At 41.1% G+C, this 18072-nt stretch overlaps 1 protein-coding gene across 2 annotated transcripts in view; it reads left to right on the top strand.

The window, feature by feature from the left end:
• LOC117831964 (mitochondrial import inner membrane translocase subunit TIM16-like) overlaps positions 1 to 18072 on the top strand; it is a 139614-nt gene that overhangs the window by 5763 nt on the left and 115779 nt on the right. For both annotated transcript variants that reach the window (XM_034710877.1, XM_034710875.1), the window contains exon 7: positions 5345 to 5395. In XM_034710877.1, the coding sequence (XP_034566768.1) occupies positions 5345 to 5395 (51 nt within the window). The remainder of the gene's footprint in view (positions 1 to 5344; positions 5396 to 18072) is intronic.

Raw genomic sequence — 18072 nt, 5'->3', positions numbered from 1 at the left:
AACCTGCATGTCTTCTTGCGCAAATCTAATCAGGAAATAATGACAACCTTTCATTGGACGCACATTAATGCATCCATTGATTCTTTGGTATGCTTTTATTGGTTGTAGTATCTTAAACTTGGCATCTGTCATCACTGTTTCATTTTGAAAGCCAAACAAAGGACAGGGGATGCCATTCTTACAGCTGTCAAGCCATTGCTAGACAGCTGTATGCACGGCATCTACTTTGTATATTTCATGGAGCAATGTTTTTTGTATTTTTCCCGTCAAATAAACAAATAAAAAGATCATTAAGTTGATGCTGTATAATGAAGTAGGCCCAGACAGGAGGAAGTCATATGGATCCATGCCATTGGGAAATAATCCATCAGCTTGAAGGCCTTTCCATTAGGTTGTTAATATTTTTATGTTGTAGGAGGAAGGGTGGTGTTGTGGCTTTATGAGGCGGGGGTAGAGAGAGTTTGGTTTTATGATGGAATTGTTTCATGAATGTATTTGAGCTACAGGAAGAGCTGGAGGTGCTTTTATTGCTGTAGGTTAACACACTCCATCTCTATGAATTTGTCTTTCTAAGGCAATATATATGGACAGGCTGATGCGAAAGTGAGGCTGAGGCCCCCAGCGTATACTTTAGACAATGCATGAAGAGCCCACTCACGCTTAAATAAACTTTGACACCAAAATCTACCTCATGTTCATATGTAGCAGGCATGATTGTCAGTCAAATCCCCTCTGTTTGTCTTTGCCATGACAGGTAACAAATTACTCCACCAATCACAGTCCACGTACCAGCCCTGACATTCACCATGACAGGATAATCATCCTCAGCAGAGCTACCTCCCCTGCCATCAGTTTAAATGTAGCTTAAAAGAACAAGGCACCTGAAAAGAAAGGGAGCATCGAGGGAATTTGAGCCAAGATCAGAGCCAGGGGGCCTCTGGGGTTCTTGCCCTGCTGGTCTCTGGTGTCATTTAACCCAAAAGGCCCCCCTCAATATTTCCAATCCAACTTATTAAAGCAAATAGGGCCCGCCAACATGTGGGTCCAATCCCCCCGGCAATCCCATAGGGTAAACATTGGTGCACATGGCTGAGGGGGGAAGATGAAGGGGAGACCACCACCCCCAAGAGCAGGAATCATGACAGGCCTCGTTTGGAGGCAGAGAGATGTATATTTATGACACACTTGGAGGGAGAAAGGCACCATTCATTTTAAGCAAAACCACTCAGGTAGTATGCACAGAGATGGAGGAAGCCTGTGTTTATCCACACGATGGACAGGATAGGGTGGTACGCCAGTCAGAAATGAGGTGCCATTAGATTTATGGTCTGTGAGTCTACCTTGAATTTTGAGTTACATTGTGGCTTACTCTGTACTGTTTTAACCCTGGACTACCACCTTTGACTTTATTTTCCACGGTGAGAAGAGTGACACAGATGAGGGAATCCCGCAGCTTCAGACTACCAATCACAACAGGCTGTGTCACTGGTAACCGTGGGAGACTGGGAGGCTGGCAGCGCGGTGTGTTTGCTGATGTGTGAGGGGAGAGAGAGTCCCAGTGGTTGAAGAGTCCCAGCGACCGTGTGTGTGTTTGCATACATGTGAAAGTTGTGTGCAGCAAACTCTCAGAGAAAACTCATTAACAGCAGCTTGAGAGTGAAGCTCCGTCACTTTGATTAAACAGCTGCTGCCTCAGCACACACACACATACAAACACAAATACACAAACGCACACATGGCTCTCCTGGCCCTCCATCTGTGCGTTTATGAGTCGAGGTGGTGTGTGTGTATGTGTGTTTGTATTAGTTATTGTCATTGGCTTTTGTGTGTGTTTTTGTGTGTGGTGGACACATCTGTCTGAGCAGCCCATCATCTCTGTGTTTGCACTGACAGATAGTTTCCTCCCTCATGTTGTTGTTTGACCAACAAAACTTTGGTTGAAATATGCCAGAGAATGAAAAGTGGTCACACAGAAGCAAACACAAACTCTACTGAACAAGAGGTAGAGAAAAAGAGCTGTAAAAAAGACTGGCCAGAGCAGAAGAACTGATTTAACATCTTTACTGAAGTTTAAACTCGGCACAATTTCAAATGTTCTCTTTTCTTATAGCAAAATTTAGCCTTATGAAGTTCACTCGTACCAGCTGTTTCTGTGCTACAACAACTATACCTAATGTTGTTTATGGGAGACTATAAAATTTAAGTCTTTTCAAGTACAAATAGAATACAAGAACAGTAAAATACAACAATCCTTTACTTTGCTCCAATTCCCAATTTAGTTGGCATAGCTATGTTTTAGAGTAGAACCTGCAGATATGTGTTAAAATGTTGGAGGTAGAAGCTAAAGTTTGTAAAAAAAAAAGAATACTCAGATAAAGTACAGATAGGGTTGCAAAATTCAGAGAATTTTCAAAGTTGGAAACTTTCCATGGGAAATAAAGGGAATTTATTGGAATAAACCAGGAATTTACTGAATTGAAGGTTGGCTCTTAATAGGGAACTTAAATATAGTTGGGGAAAATATATTTTATCATAATCCTGACTAAAACAACCAGATTTCACGCAAGTGATGTTGAATATCTATGCTATTCCTCAATCACATGCACAAAGCACACGGCTTACTGCAGGGCTATTGAGACCACGCCCCCTACATGCACTGTGCATTCCTCCATCACATGCACAGATTTTGGATGGATGTCTGCTTATAACAAAACAATATTTATGCTTGGATATGATTCCTTTTCATTGAATTACCCTCAATTCCCATTAATTCCCATGGAAAGTTTCCAATTCTGAATATTTCCAAAATTCCCCAGCTTAACTTCCCATGGAAATTTACTGGAAATGTTCCACCCCTTTGCAACCCTAAGTACAGATCAATCAAACAATCAATCTTTAACTGAAGTATAGTAATCAAATATTTGTACTGTTACTTTCCCCCACTGGTCACACATATATTTGTATAGAAGAGAAGAGAGTAGAGAATAACTTTATTTTCTACTTTTTACATGCAAGAGGCAGAAATTTGTCTTGACCTGTGTGTGAAAATATATGCCACCAATGTCCAGTAGCTAAGTGTGTGTTTTAGGGCTTCCTTATTGATTCATTTTCTGATTTTTAAAAAATAAAATGGACTAGTCGCAAATAAAATGTCCCCAAAATTGTAAAGAAAACAACAATCACAATCAGTGTTGCCTGAAGATCAAGGTGACACACTTAGATTTATAATATGTTTTGTCACTCTACCGAAATATATTGAATTTTCTCTTACAAAACTGAAAAATATTCACATGTAAGAAGCTAAAATTGAAAACTTTAAACATTTTTTAGAACAGACATTGAGTTGTCTGCACAAAATAATTAACTTGTCAACACAAGATCATAATGTGCCTGAACAAGATAAGTTGCCTGCACAAGATAATCAACTTTTTAGCACAAGAGAATTAACAATTGAGCAAAATTGCAAAAATGTGACTTTTTTCTCAAATGGTAGGCAAATAAGTCATTGTACAATAATAGAATAATTGTCAAAGTTGAAGTGTTTATGGCCAGGGACCTCAGGCTGCTAGAAGTTAAGCACCTTGAAAAAGATGTGTCATTTAGATGATGTTCAGCTTTCGAGCTGCAACAATTGGTTATAAAGTTCATCAGTTGTGAAGGGAAGTCAACTTTGCACAACAAAATAGTCTGAAAAAATCTGACATCACCCTTTGCAACGTAACAATTTGATGCTTTGTCACAAGTGAAAGTTAAGTTTATATCCTGATTCATGAATTCACCAGGAAAAATCAGCACATTGATCAGAAATGAATGCTTGCAGGTCAGAGGTACTTCCTAGCTAGATACAGGCGTTTTGAGAGCAGGTGTGCTTCGTCCACTGATTTGTGATTCCAAAGCCTGTGTCTCTGTGTGAGTATGTGGGTGTGTTTTTCTTGATCTGGCACTTGAGCCTTTGGCTTAGGCCCAGGTCACAGAGGCCTGAAGATGGAGCCTGTAGGGCATCATACTCGTGGGTGGGCCACACAGGGCTCTTGGGGAAATCCTTCTGTTTGCTATTTAGGCGCTTCAACAGTAAATAAATGCCCTCTTTGATTGCTTCGGAAAGCAGAACGAAGAGGAGCTGAAGCTCTGATTAATCAGCAGATTTACCCTATCATTATATAAAGCTGGTACATATGGCTGGAAGTTTAACAGTGCCTCTTTATGTGTGTGAGCTTGACTGTGTCACTGTCAGACTCCTGATTCCCTTTGACATGTAAATATGTGTGTTCAGTGTGTGTGTGTGCAGCTCTGTCTAAGTCCTCGTACTTATTACCTGCTATCAGCCCTGTGTGTCTGCTGTGATCACAGTCACATAGCCGTATTGAGTGACACGGCTGCAGACACGCATGTCCCGGTCACAGCCTGATCCCATTAGGCCCCATTTCCTCTCAATCATGCTGGAGCCTCTCTGATTGGCTGCTGTGACTGATGTCTAACGCGTGTTTGGGCTGAGCGGTGTCAGGACACGAGGCCACTGAGAGGTCACTGGATTGCATTTACTACAGATGAATCAGTGAGATCAGGTTGATAAAGAATTTCAGAGAGTTTGTGTTATTCTTCATGTGAGTCATGGTGAGGTAGAGGGACCTGTGATTCATGTTTTTAATAACTGGCTTTCATAATTCAGTCCTCCATTTGAGATTCTTTTTGGAGAAATTCAAGCTGACTGGGGGACCTTTAATTATTTCCCTCTTTCTGTGAGAACTTGAAATCTCCACCTTGCAGATGCTCTTTGATCCCCTATCTTTACTCTCCTAAATTTAATTCCCACATTTTTGTCACTAAGTTTTAGATGATATCTGCATACATAAAAGGTTATAAGACACATCTAACTTAAATTATTGCAGTCTAATGAAACTGTCCAGCAATTAATTCTACTTCATAAGAGCAGAGGCGGATCCAGAGGGGTTTCATGGGCCTGACATCTGATTGGCCCACCCTAAAAATCCTAAGCTATGAGTGGCTATTGTCCTTGTCAAAGGCAGGACTTATGTTAAAATCAATGTGGAAAAAAAAGAAATCTGAAATGTTGCCTGTCTGTTGGGTGTAAAGTTCAAAATGATTCCCATGACTATAACATAGTTTAGATTCTTCATTATTAGTATTAAAATTAGATACTGGGATTGAACGGGTAAATAAATGTATGTTTGTGAGCATGCACACAAATTTCATGCAACCCTGGCATAGGTCAGTGCCCCAGTTGGACCACCTTAGTCAAACAATAAGACTCTGTCCCTGCATAAAGGTTATAATGTTTCTCTTTTCTATCTTGCATTAAAACCTCATCTTCTCATCTTTCTAGGACAAGATGTTGCGAGTATTTGACCCTAGAGCCCAGCTGAAACCGGTTCAGGTAAGTCTTCTTAATTAAACCCCTTTACACAGCCCAACTAACAAAATATATAAAATGGCTCCACACCTCTCCATTGCCCATTTCTGTTTTATTTTACTTTCCATGCTACATCTGGTGCTAAACATGTTGACAGAAACCCCATTTGCTAACCACTGGCCACTCTCAGGGATTCATCTACTTCAGATTTATGCATAAGCAACATTTGCTGAGGTTTCTGCTCTTCTTTTCCCACGGGTGCCATCCCACACTGAGCCAGTGCGACCATGAACCTCTCTGCTTGCAGCACTCCTTTCTTTTGGAGATCTTTTACCAATGACAACCAGGTCTGGAGCCCCAGGACCCTGTCAGATTCAGAAGAAATAAAGTGGATTGGGAGAAAAAAAAAACGTTGTGGGAAGATGGAGATGTAGAGTAGGGGTTGGGGGGTTAAGGCGGCAAGTCCATCACTTTTCAGTGGTGGACCTCCCAGGATGTTTTAATTACTGATGTGTGCCTGAAGGCAAAAGGCTCTTGCATTTGTAAAAAAAAGAGATCCTGCAAAAACACTACATGCCACAGCAGATTAAATATTAGGCCACAAAAATACCTGCAAGGCACATCACCCTGTATGGAAATCCAACGAAGGAGGACTGCATATTTGTGTGCTCATTGCTCCATGTCTCTGCATACTTTTGCTCGTGAATGTGTTGCTCAGTGTGTTCTCTTTGAAACTTTTGACACCTTTGTGAAAGGAGTACTGTTTCTCAGGTATGTGATGTCACTGACTCTGACACGGACAGAGACAGCAGCGAAAAAAGGAACGTGCAGATTATTTTCTTTGTGGCACGCTTAGAACTGTATGCTTCCTTCACAATGCAGAGTGTAAGTGCGGTGCTTGCGTGTCTGTGTTTGCTCAAGTAACGTGAGCTCAGACGGCTGGCTCCTCTCCCATGTTTGAACCTGGGTGTTTACATCAGGTGCATTAGTGTTGAAGTCCCTTTCAACACACTGCTTTTCAGCAGGTTTGAATTTTTTTTTCCAATGCAGCCTGTCTCTCTCTCTCACTGTACATTCAATGCTGGCATGAAGTACAGGTTTCAGATTGCACAAGTAAATACAGTTCAATGTCCTTGGCCACACCATGAAGTTTCTCCTAATAGACTGAAGTAATTCAACTAAAACTGCTCTGATGTTACATGTTAATCATATTTTGCAACTTGTGTCTCATTAGTTTAGACTGAATCAGCATTTGAGAGAGATCAGATGTCTGTCTGAAACAGATGAATAAATTATTAGAATCATAGATTGTATAAAACCACAGACAGAAAAACAGCTACTTCAAGTGAAGTCAAAACGTTTATAGCTCCCCCTGGTGGCTGGTTTCAGATTAGGTCATAAAGTCTTTCCCCACCATTACTACAGTTTGAACATGGGTCAAACAAGAAGATTAAAATACAAATCGAATTTGTATCAACAAGCTTTCTTTTAAAGGTGACATATGCAAAATCGACTTTTTAATGGTTCTCTACCTGAAATATGTTTCCCTGGCATGCCTACAAACCCCCCGAAAATGAAAAAAAAAACATTCTGCCCCTGTTTTGATTTCTCCACCTTTCTGTAAATGTGTGCTGAAACGAGCCGTTTCAGTTTTCAGTGTTTTTCATACGTCACAATGCCATCCGGTCTGTAACCGAAGTCAGAGTTGGAACTTGTTCAGCCCATAGACTGTATAAAATACAACTTAACTGCTCCATTTTTCATTACCTGCACACGTGTGCTAACAAGGAGCTTAGGATGGAGGCATGCTAGTTGTTAAACACAAATGTCGGTTTTACTCCCCACGTCTGCAGATTTGAAGATCTAGTGGATGATTTTTATTTTTGGTGGAAAAGTGCTAGCGCTAGTTAGCATAGCCACATAGCTACATGTTCGTAGCTGTGTATCAAGACACGTCGACATACTGACAAATAAAACAACAAGAAACACTAAATCTGTGACCAATCGTTCAGAAAGGTCCTGCTGCCTTTCTGGCAGAGGTCGGTTTTACTCCCCATGTCTGCAGATTTGAAGATCTAGTGGGTGATTTTTTATTTTTCATGGAAAAGTGCTAGCGCTAGTTAGCATAGCAACACAGCTACATGTTCGTAGCTGTGTATCAAGACACACGATGACATACTGACAAATAAAACAACAAGAAACACAAAATCTGTGACCAATCGTTCGGAAAGGTCCTGCTGCAGGCGGCTCTCCGTCAGGATCAGATTCTGGATCAAATTCAGAGGGTTGAAGTAAAGCGGGTCTGTGAGCAGCCGTGTATATTCAGCCAACATGTAAACATTAGATCAACGTGCTGGAGAGCCGAGGCCACATCCACTTCCTGAGGGGGCGTGGTCAGAGAGCTCATTCTCATTTAAAGGCACAGAAACAGAAAACAGCCTGTTCTGAGCAGGGCTGAAAAAGAGGGGTTTACAGGCATACCAAATCTGATTTCAAAGTGGTTTTTTGAGCAATAAAATTTAAAGACATGTTTTGGGGACCTCTTAGACCAATATATTTTGATGAAAAAGAGCATAATATGTCACCTTTAAAATCATGCTGATTTATGTGCAAGTGTTCACTCTTGGAAAGGTTGAGTTGTAATGACTTGTTTGGTGCTAATAAGATAGTTGATTGACAGCCCTGTTGACAAATGTGGATCCTGCAGCATTCTTTATTGGATTAGCAGAGTAGAGGAAGTGAAAAGAAGTCATTGAACTTTCCATAACTGTGAGTGTCTGCTTTAAACCAACACAAGAGTCTCTTACTCACCTCAGGGATCTATCAACTTTTGTCCTTAAATTAAAGGCGGGTTTTGGTGAGCAGTAGGGGTGAAACGTCCGTCCCATGGCTCTACCATCCAGATCACTTCTGATCATGTCGTGGCTCCACCAGCACGAAATGTTAGCTTAGCGCCCATCAACGTTGTGTTTTGGCTTCACCTCTCGCAATTGGAGGAGAGAGAGGCGGGCTGTCCGTGTTAAAATCAACAAGGTAAAGAGAAATGATAATATCTGAAAAAATTCTGATGTATAATAAAATAAAAAGGGGTTAAAAGTAGAAAAAAGTGTCCAGTCCTCCATTATCAGTTTTCAGTATTAAGCAGTATAGACAGGGTTTTAATGTTCACTTAATCTCTCTTCTATACAGTTCCACTTCTTTCTGCCAACAAGAATACTAATCTGCATCAGGATTGTCACTTTGAATATGGATTACAGTTAAATAAAGGCGTCCCTCTTTCTTTTCATCCCTCTCATCAATATCCTCACCATAGAGGGCCTGAGTCAGCTGCTGTCCTCCTCTGCACATGGCTTCCCCACCTCAAACCAAAGAGTTGGGACTCAGATCAAACACATCAAAAGGGTTGCTCTTCCCTATTTGGTTTTGAGTTCTCTTGCTTTCTTGTTCTCTCTCTCTCCTATCTCATTGAAATAACCAGAGCTCCTGCTTTGAGAGGCTGCAGTCTGAAAGCAGAGTGGGCTGAGCGTCACACTGACGGCTTTCAGATGTTAGACTCTCTCTTTCTCTCTCTCTAAAAAACTGGAGAGCTGCTGGTGCTCCTCTTATCACCATCTGCTGAGGGAGGGTTTAATAAGCAAATGATGAATCCTAACACAAGATGAGGCCAGTAATTTGGACGTGAAGCATTCATTTCTACACAGAGCCACAAAACAATATCCAGTGCCATAAAACATGACATAACACAACAGTTCACATTGTTGCAGCGGTTACAAGGAGATTCCACAGATTCGTGTGTTTATGCCTCATGTGAGGGCAAAGTGAACCGCTGCGGCTCTACCCACTTTGCATTTTCATCAGTTTTGTGTTGTAAATGTGATGGGATTGCATGAAAATCCCAGTGTTGCCACCAACTAAACTGAGAGGGACAAAGATGTGTCCAAGTTCTGTGAAATGAAACCTTTCCTAGGTCTGTTTGACCTCTTACATCCTTGGGGATGTCTCAATGAAGCTGCAGATCATTAGAGTGAGGCTTTGTATATTTCTTTGAGTCTTGAGGGTTGCCTTCAATCAGAATTTACCGATTTTATTTCAAAACAGTCACTCTGAGACAAAGAGTGTAATATCTACTTTCACATTTAATATGTACCTTTATTTATTGCAAGGGTTGTTTTCATTTAAAAAAATTCTTGACTGCAAATGTCAAAGTTTACCTTTATAAATCTTTGGTTAAGTTACAGTCAGAGCAGTGATGGCCCCAATTTTGGGGCTGGATTCTACAAAGTCGGAAATTTGGACTAAACATTCCTGTATTGCTTTAAGGCTTTTTCCACACACAGTCAGGCAGAAACCCAAACTGACAGGATATGGAGAAGAAAGTTTATCCATTTTTAAAATCATCTCTATTGCCTTGATCCCTGCTAAAGCCAATCTTTTTTTCTGGCAGGACTGCTAGCATCATGTAACCACTCCCTGATCTTTTTTGTAATTGCATTCAGGGTGGTTGTAGGTTGGTTTTAGACTGCTTGATTTCAAACAAGTGGTATTTTAGTTATCCAGAACCAGATGAATATGATTTGATCAAATCATCCCTTTTATAGAAGAGAAGGATCAGAGTATGCAATCAAGACTCCTGAAAATAGACCCCTCCTCTACCACTGATGTTTACACTTTGTTAACTGGCTTGGAAAGGCTGCCTGCCCCATGATCTTGGAAGCTTCTGCTTCACAAATTGAGCACCTAACCATAGCCTAGATTACTAAAGCTATGTTCAGACTGCAGGCAAAAGTGGCCCAAATCCGATTGTTTTGGGGTCAAGTGACCCGGTCAGATTTTTTAGAGGCAGTGTGAACACTCAAATCTGGCCCAAATCAGATTTTTTCAAATCAGATTTAGACCACACATATGTGGTCCTGAATCAGATACAGATCTGACTGTTTTCAATGCGACCTCAGTGTGAATGGCCAAGGCGGATTTGATGCTTTCACACCGCTTTATAGCGACACACATCACAATTCTGCACGGCGGTAGCCTTGCAAAAATGGAGGATAGCAAACGATGGAGCAATTCAATGGAGGGACAGCAAGGTCATCTTGTCATCACGTCTCTTTTTCTTTATACTTGACCTCCTTTGCACCTGGTCATTCATTCTCCGGCTCCCACTGCACAAAAACTTTGTAACAAAGGCGAAAATGATGACTTCCTCCATGTTTACGTTTCTGAAACAGCTGCATGTGACGTCATTGTTACAGTTCTTTTGCGCATGCGGGGCAGTTCGGAGCCGCAAACAGTTCACACTGGAATCGGATACAGGTCACATTATAGATGGTAATGTGAACAGGCAAACAATAAATTGGATCTGAGCAAAAAATTGGAATTGAGCATTAAGCCTTGCAGTGTGAACGTAGCCTTAGTGTTCAGGTGCTGCATACTACAAAGGATGCATTTCAATACCAATTGCATCATAGCAGTGCAACTATGTTGTCCTGTTGCAAGGCTCTATTAAATAATGTGTCTTTCTTATCATCAGATGCATCCTATGTTGCCCAACCTATACAGAGACTTGATGCGTGACAATTCAAACCAGATGGCAAACTCAACCACTTGAAGAAGTACATTTTTATAACGTTATTGTTTTATTCAAAATGAATCACATTGCTTCAAAACTCATTTTAAAGATATAAAGGGAGCCTTGAAATGTCAAAACAATTGGTAAAGTTAGTGATATTAGTTATGTTACCTCTTGCTAGCAAGCAGGAGTGGGGCTTTGTGAAGGCAGGGTAAGGGTGGGAAGCTGTTACACGATACAAACAGGAAGTCAGTGCAGGCTACAAAAAATGCATCCCTCAAGCCTGTATATTGTTCAAAGGATCCTGGTCCTGTTCAGGCACCATGGGTTACCTGCATAGCCCCTACCCTTCCAGTCTCTGAGCTGGTACACAGCTTCTGTGGGTTCACTGTTTCCAGCTATGGCAGCGTCTTTGTCGACTGGTGCAGGCTCATCCCTGTGGCTAGCACTAACTGTTTTCTCCTCTAGCCAGGTGGGGTAAATTTAGTCCCTAATTACAGCCCTGCCCATGCTGTATTTATGGGAAATAAGACCGTGCAGGGTAATTAAGGTCTTGGACAGAGGCAGCACTATATGCTGCATCTGTAATCAGTGCAAGTGTGTATGGACGTGCACTAGCATACAGAGGGTTGTACTTGGGTAGTTGGCAACATGGGGCAAGAGTGTGTCCGTACTTGTGGCATCCTCTCTCTGCCTGTCCCATCAGATCGGAGCAAAATCTTTTTGTTGTTGTTCTGGTATGTATTTTTTTGCTCTGTTAATTCTTCTTTCTGTCTGAGATTTTTAAAGGGGACTTCATCAAACATTGACCAATATTTTGAATTTTTCAACACAGGTTCGTTTGTGTCAGAGTTGCAGAATTGAAGATTTAAAAAAGCACCTGGAAAAGACCAATGGGGAAGCTGTGGTTAAAAAAAGTGTTATGTAGTTGTTTTATTAGTGTAGCAAAACTCTTCAAATAACCAAGAATGAACCAAAAATGAAAAGCTCTGAATTTTAGTGTAAGGATAGTAACGTGGTGAGTCATCGAGCACCAAAGAAAAAATGATGTGTATCATTAAAGCTGATTTTTCTTGGTTTTGCTGTTCTGGGTTCTGCCCTCCCTGCTATTACATCCCTATACTGGCCTCTTGGTTTCAGATGAGTTCTCTTTGCATCTCTGTGCAGTTATAGGCCTACGCCCTGCTTTCCTCCTCTGCACTTAATACACACAATGAGAACAAGCACACTCACTGACCTGATCTGAAGGAGGATAAGGTGCTCTGTGGATGCAGCAACATGTGCCTCAACAGGCATTTGCATCTCTTTTCCTCCTATACCTGAGATCTTTTCCCAATCTGAGTGCTGAGTGTGTTATTCTGCATGTGAGTTTGTGTGTCTGCCTGTGTGTATACCATGTGCTCTTCAAATTACAGTGCTGAAAATACCCCTCATAGTTTTGGGCCTGTGCTGGCCATAGAGCTGTCGATCTGTGGTCGCTGGAAGAGGAGGGAGACAGGAAAAGGGAATAGTTTGCTGGACTTGGGGGCCAGATTCCTCTTTTTCAGCTCGAGCTTCTGCTGCCTCGGGTGAAATTAGAGAGGACCACGAGCTGGAATGGGTTTGGACTTGAAGAGGGAACGCTGGGCAGAGCCAAGGAAAAGCAAAGTGGTTTCTGGTATAGGTGGCTGAGAGCATACCATCTTTTAAATCCTTCCATAAATTAGACTTGATGAACTCCCTGGAAGGTGTTTGTCTATCTCCATCCTTGTATTTCTCATTACTGACACAAAAACTGTTCTTGTTTGTCTTTGTTAACGAAGTATCTTTAAATATTTGTGTGTGTGTTTTGGAAGTAGGGGGCAGTTGAATGAGTGTATCCTTACTCAGATTTCTCATTACAGACAGGATAAACCACCAGCGGGCATGATGGGCTTAGTATGTGTGTGTGGACTCTGGCAGGCAGCACAATGAGGCTCTTTGACTGTAGCAGCAGACTGTAGTTTGTATCACAGATGTGGACCCAGAGGGAGGTAGAAAACATTCAGAGAAATTATTTGAAAAGAAAGAACTTAAATGTGCTGTCTGTGCCTCTGTGTTCTATTCTGGTTCTGATCGTGTGTGTATGTGCAATATTAAAGGGGCTGACCTGAAGTGAGACCTGCCTTTCCGTCACAGCCCACACTGATGAGTAGGAGTAGGTGACTCAAAATTCGATACCCAGTTTTCAGCCCATGACAATAATACCCTGAGAAAACAATACTGCAATAATGAACATATTGTAAGACAATCATGTAACAATGCATCAAAATATCTGAGTAATTGAAGACTACGATATGTCCTAAAAAAGTCAAAGTGCTTTGATTTATATATTTCCTCGCTGCACTTTTATTTAGTTTTACTGAGATGAACCAATGTACACGTTTTCAGTCTGTAGATTAAATGTATAGAACTATAGATAACATGCAAAATTAGTGTAAGTAATGCACATTTGTTTCGAATAAAAGGGTCTTTTAAAAGAACACATTTTGATGCATAACTGACTTTTGTATGTAAACCTGTTTCCATGTTTTGCTTCACCCTTAAAACATCAAACAACAAACTCATCGTGATGTTAACCTGTATGACTATACCTGTAACAGCTACAGTTGCAAATAACTACAGCCGGGTCATCATTTCCATTTCGCTGAAGCTGAGAGTATCTGCAATATAAGCACTGCTGTAGGTCTTGTGCATAACACAAGCTTATAGCATGTAGGAAGTTGGTAATTGTCTCGTAGTTCTCCATGGCTCTTAAAGAAGACCAAAGTGTAACATTTTCTGCAGACTGGAGTGCATCCTCCACCTTTCCTCCCGCCTCAGCATAAAGAGCTGGAATAGCTTTTTCTTTCTTTTTAATTTTGAAAGAGGATTGAACATCTGTCTGACATTATGTTCCTGTCTCCTTCTGCTATTTTGCTGCTGTCTTCAACTTCTGTTCACACCACCATCATGTCAGTAGTGCCAATACAGGGAGTCATGAAGAAGTGAAGCGGTGATGTAAACTGATGGGGAAATATGTTTAGAGTGCTGTATTTTCAATCAAAAGATTCATACTTTAACTCACGCTATCAAGAGCTGTTTCCTACATGTCATAATGACAACATTTTGCTGTATTTAAATATTGTCCCACCTTTACTTATGAGGCAAGTTAAGTCCATTTCTATGTTTATTTGCTTTTGTTTTTTCAGCTCTGTGGAGTTATGTTATTAAGTTTGGGTCTACAGAAAACATACTCAACACAGTATCAAGGGAAAACTGAGAAAATACAATGTATGTATGCAAGTCTGCTAAGAGCTTCCATAGTGATTCAGTGAGCTGAGTGTTTTTTTTAATAAATTTAAAGGATATTATAGTACCTCCTCAGTGAAGTGATGTGACCATATTTCTTATTCTATTTAATTAAAAACACACATGCATTAATAGTATAATCAATAATTTGTTCCAAGCTTTCGGTTAAGCACCAAACCAGTCCCTATAAAGGTAAGAGCCAGAGGTTGAGCTCTAAGACACTTGATCCTGAAATAGCTACGAACAGTATCATATCAACTTTTAATCAGATGTGATTACAGATCTGTGATTCCTTTCTCAGGCCCCAAAACGCTCATGATTCATTTGACCGACAAATCATTTCTTCTCACAGAACGTCAGCACGTGCCAGAGAATGAGATTTTGTTACTTCCCTCAAACTGAGGCATGTTTAGAGTTTGGAGAATGTGTATTATTAACACCACACAGATCCGGAGTCGACATTGTGAAATATAATGTCTACAAAGATCGGGAGCTCGTTCCAAGAATATGTCAGAGCGATACTCAGCTCCAAATTCCAGCAACACAAGCTGCACAATTTGACTTAAAACTGAGCCCACCGTGCTTCTCTTTTTTAAAAAACCTATGAAAATACTGTATTTACAGAGGATTGACTGATGTCACTTCTCCACCAGAACAACCCCCCAAAGTCGGACTCAGTGACAAAACATCACGTTACGATTGCTGACTTCATTAGGGGGAATGACAAAAAATGGGAGTTGGATGAACAGATATCAGCTTGAATTAAGGGCTGTAGCCTCTGAACATGGGCCTCGTGCTCAAGCCAAACCAGCGCCCCTTGAGCTTCTTACTAATTTGGTCATTTCATAGGTGTCAATCCTTCCAAGGTGCTGTGTGAAGCTTCCTGTCAACAGTCCCCAGGACAAGACTAATAGAAAACATTAAACAGGGTTCCCACCCGTCCTGGAAAACCTGGAAGACAGTTGACCAGTTTTCCAGTACTGGAAAACACCTGGAAAATGGGAGAAAAAGTCAAATGTCCTGGAAAATCAGATATAGTCCTGGAAAATTATTCCAACATGGCTGCGTGCGACCTGACCCGATTAACAAAACACATCCCCATTCATTGAATGTTGAGTGCACGCTGTGCAGGAAAAGACAGCGACACTGCACAACTTTTTTCACATCTTTTCTCCTTCGTTTCATAATCATGCATTCACAGAAAACGGGGGTGTATTGTCTAGTTTTATTGTTTCTCACAATTTTCTCTGCAGGCTGAGAGCTCAATTACTGTACTCCAGCTCAGTTGTTCTCAAAGTGGGGTCCTGAGACCACTGGGGGTCCGCGAACTATAGCATGGGGGTCCGTGAAATAATTTGAATACATTTCTAAAAAATTATAAAATTGTGCTGTGTCATTACAAAACAGCATATACACCATTGTTATGATACCATTTGGTGGCTCGAAGGGATATGTGAGTCTTGCTACTGTTAATTTTCTGAAAGCATTTAAGATTAATTACTTGAAAAGTATAAATGCTGTCATGTTGAGTCCACAAGGAATGAAAAGACCCTCTGTTTTAAAGTATAAGTATATAAGTGGTATTTACTTGATTCAAATTGAAGTGTTATCTGTTTATCACTATGGTACAGGTCTGAAGTATTTACATTGATACGTTTTACAATACAAATAGTTCCAAGGGAAACTAAGAGTGCAAATGGTAGTAAGCATGTGCTTTAGTGATGGGAAGTTCGTCTCTTTTCAGAGAGCTGGCTCTTTTAACTCAGCTCCCGAAGAAGAGTTGGCTCTTTCGACTCCCGAACGGCTCCTAATTTAGGATCTTTTGTAGCCATATATTTTACCTTAACTTTGAAAAAACGAATGGTTTGTGTTGAAAACCCTTTTACGTACAGTGTTTTTATGAGCAGCATTATAATTGACCAATTTGGTGCATTTACTCTGTTACAAAACCATATCATATCAAGGATATGATTAGGATTAGGGTTAGGGTTGTGATTAGGGTTAGGGTTAGGGTTGTGATTAGGGTTAGGGTTAGGGTTAGGGTTGTGATTAGGGTTAGGGTTAGGATTAGGGTTAAGATTAGGGTTAGGGTTAGGGTTAGGGTTGTGATTAGGGTTAGGGTTAGGGTTAGGGTTGTGATTAGGGTTAGGGTTAGGATTAGGGTTAAGATTAGGTTTAGGGTTAGGGTTAGGGTTGTGATTAGGGTTAGGGTTAGGATTAGGGTTAAGATTAGGGTTAGGGTTAGGGTTGTGATTAGGGTAAGGGTTAGGATTAGGGTTAAGATTAGGGTTAGGTTTAGGTTTAGGGTTAGGGTTGTGATTGGGGTTAGGGTTAGGGTTAGGGTTAGGGTTAGGGTTAGGGTTGTGATTAGGGTTAGGGTTAGGATTAGGGTTAGGGTTATGATTAGAGTTAGGGTTAGGGTTGTGATTAGGGTTAGGGTTAGGATTAGGGTTAGGGTTAGGATTAGGGTTAGGGTTAGGGTTAGGGTTAGGGTTGTGATTAGGGTTAGGGTTAGGATTAGGGTTAAGATTAGGGTTAGGTTTAGGTTTAGGGTTAGGGTTGTGATTGGGGTTAGGGTTAGGGTTAGGGTTGTGATTAGGGTTAGGGTTAGAATTAGGGTTAAGATTAGGGTTAGGGTTAGGGTTAGGGTTGTGATTAGGGTTAGGATTAGGGTTAAGATTAGGGTTAGGTTTAGGTTTAGGGTTAGGGTTGTGATTGGGGTTAGGGTTAGGGTTAGGGTTAGGGTTAGGGTTGTGATTAGGGTTAGGGTTAGGGTTGTGATTAGGGTTAGGGTTAGGCTTAGGGTTGTGATTAGGGTTAGGGTTAGGATTAGGGTTAAGATTAGGGTTAGGGTTAGGGTTGTGATTAGGGTTAGGGTTAGTATTAGGGTTAAGATTAGGGTTAGGTTTAGGTTTAGGGTTAGTGTTGTGATTGGGGTTAGGGTTAGGGTTGTGATTAGGGTTAGGGTTAGGGTTAGGGTTGTGATTAGGGTTAGGGTTAGGATTAGGGTTAGGGTTAGGGTTAGGGTTAGGGTTGTGATTAGGGTTAGGGTTAGGATTAGGGTTGTGATTATGGTTAGGGTTAGGGTTAGGATTAGGGTTAGGGTTATGATTAGAGTTAGGGTTAGGGTTAGGGTTAGGATTAGGGTTGTGATTGGGGTTAGGGTTAGGGTTAGGGTTGTGATTGGGGTTAGGGTTAGGGTTGTGATTAGGGTTAGGGTTAGGGTTAGGGTTGTGATTAGGGTTAGGGTTAGGGTTAGGATTAGGGTTAGGGTTAGGGTTAGGGTTAGGTTTGTGATTAGGGTTAGGGTTAGGATTAGGGTTAAGATTAGGGTTAGGTTTAGGTTTAGGGTTAGGGTTGTGATTGGGGTTAGGGTTAGGGTTAGGGTTAGAATGGGTTAGGGTTAGGGTTAGGGTTGTGATTAGGGTTAGGGTTAGGGTTGTGATTAGGGTTAGGGTTAGGGTTAGGGTTGTGATTAGGGTTAGGGTTAGGATTAGGGTTAAGATTAGGGTTAGGATTAGGGTTAAGATTAGGGTTGTGATTAGGGTTAGGGTTAGGATTAGGGTTAAGATTAGGGTTAGGGTTAGGGTTGTGATTAGGGTTAGGGTTAGGATTAGGGTTAAGATTAGGGTTAGGTTTAGGTTTAGGGTTAGGGTTGTGATTGGGGTTAGGGTTAGGGTTGTGATTAGGGTTAGGGTTAGGATTAGGGTTAGGGTTATGATTAGAGTTAGGGTTAGGGTTGTGATTAGGGTTAGGGTTAGGGTTAGGGTTAGGGTTGTGATTAGGGTTAGGGTTAGGATTAGGGTTAAGATTAGGGTTAGGTTTA

This window comes from Notolabrus celidotus, chromosome 20, assembly GCF_009762535.1.
Source record: "Notolabrus celidotus isolate fNotCel1 chromosome 20, fNotCel1.pri, whole genome shotgun sequence".
NCBI classification, from domain to species: domain Eukaryota; kingdom Metazoa; phylum Chordata; class Actinopteri; order Labriformes; family Labridae; genus Notolabrus; species Notolabrus celidotus.
This window is presented reverse-complemented; position numbering and strand designations above follow the sequence as displayed.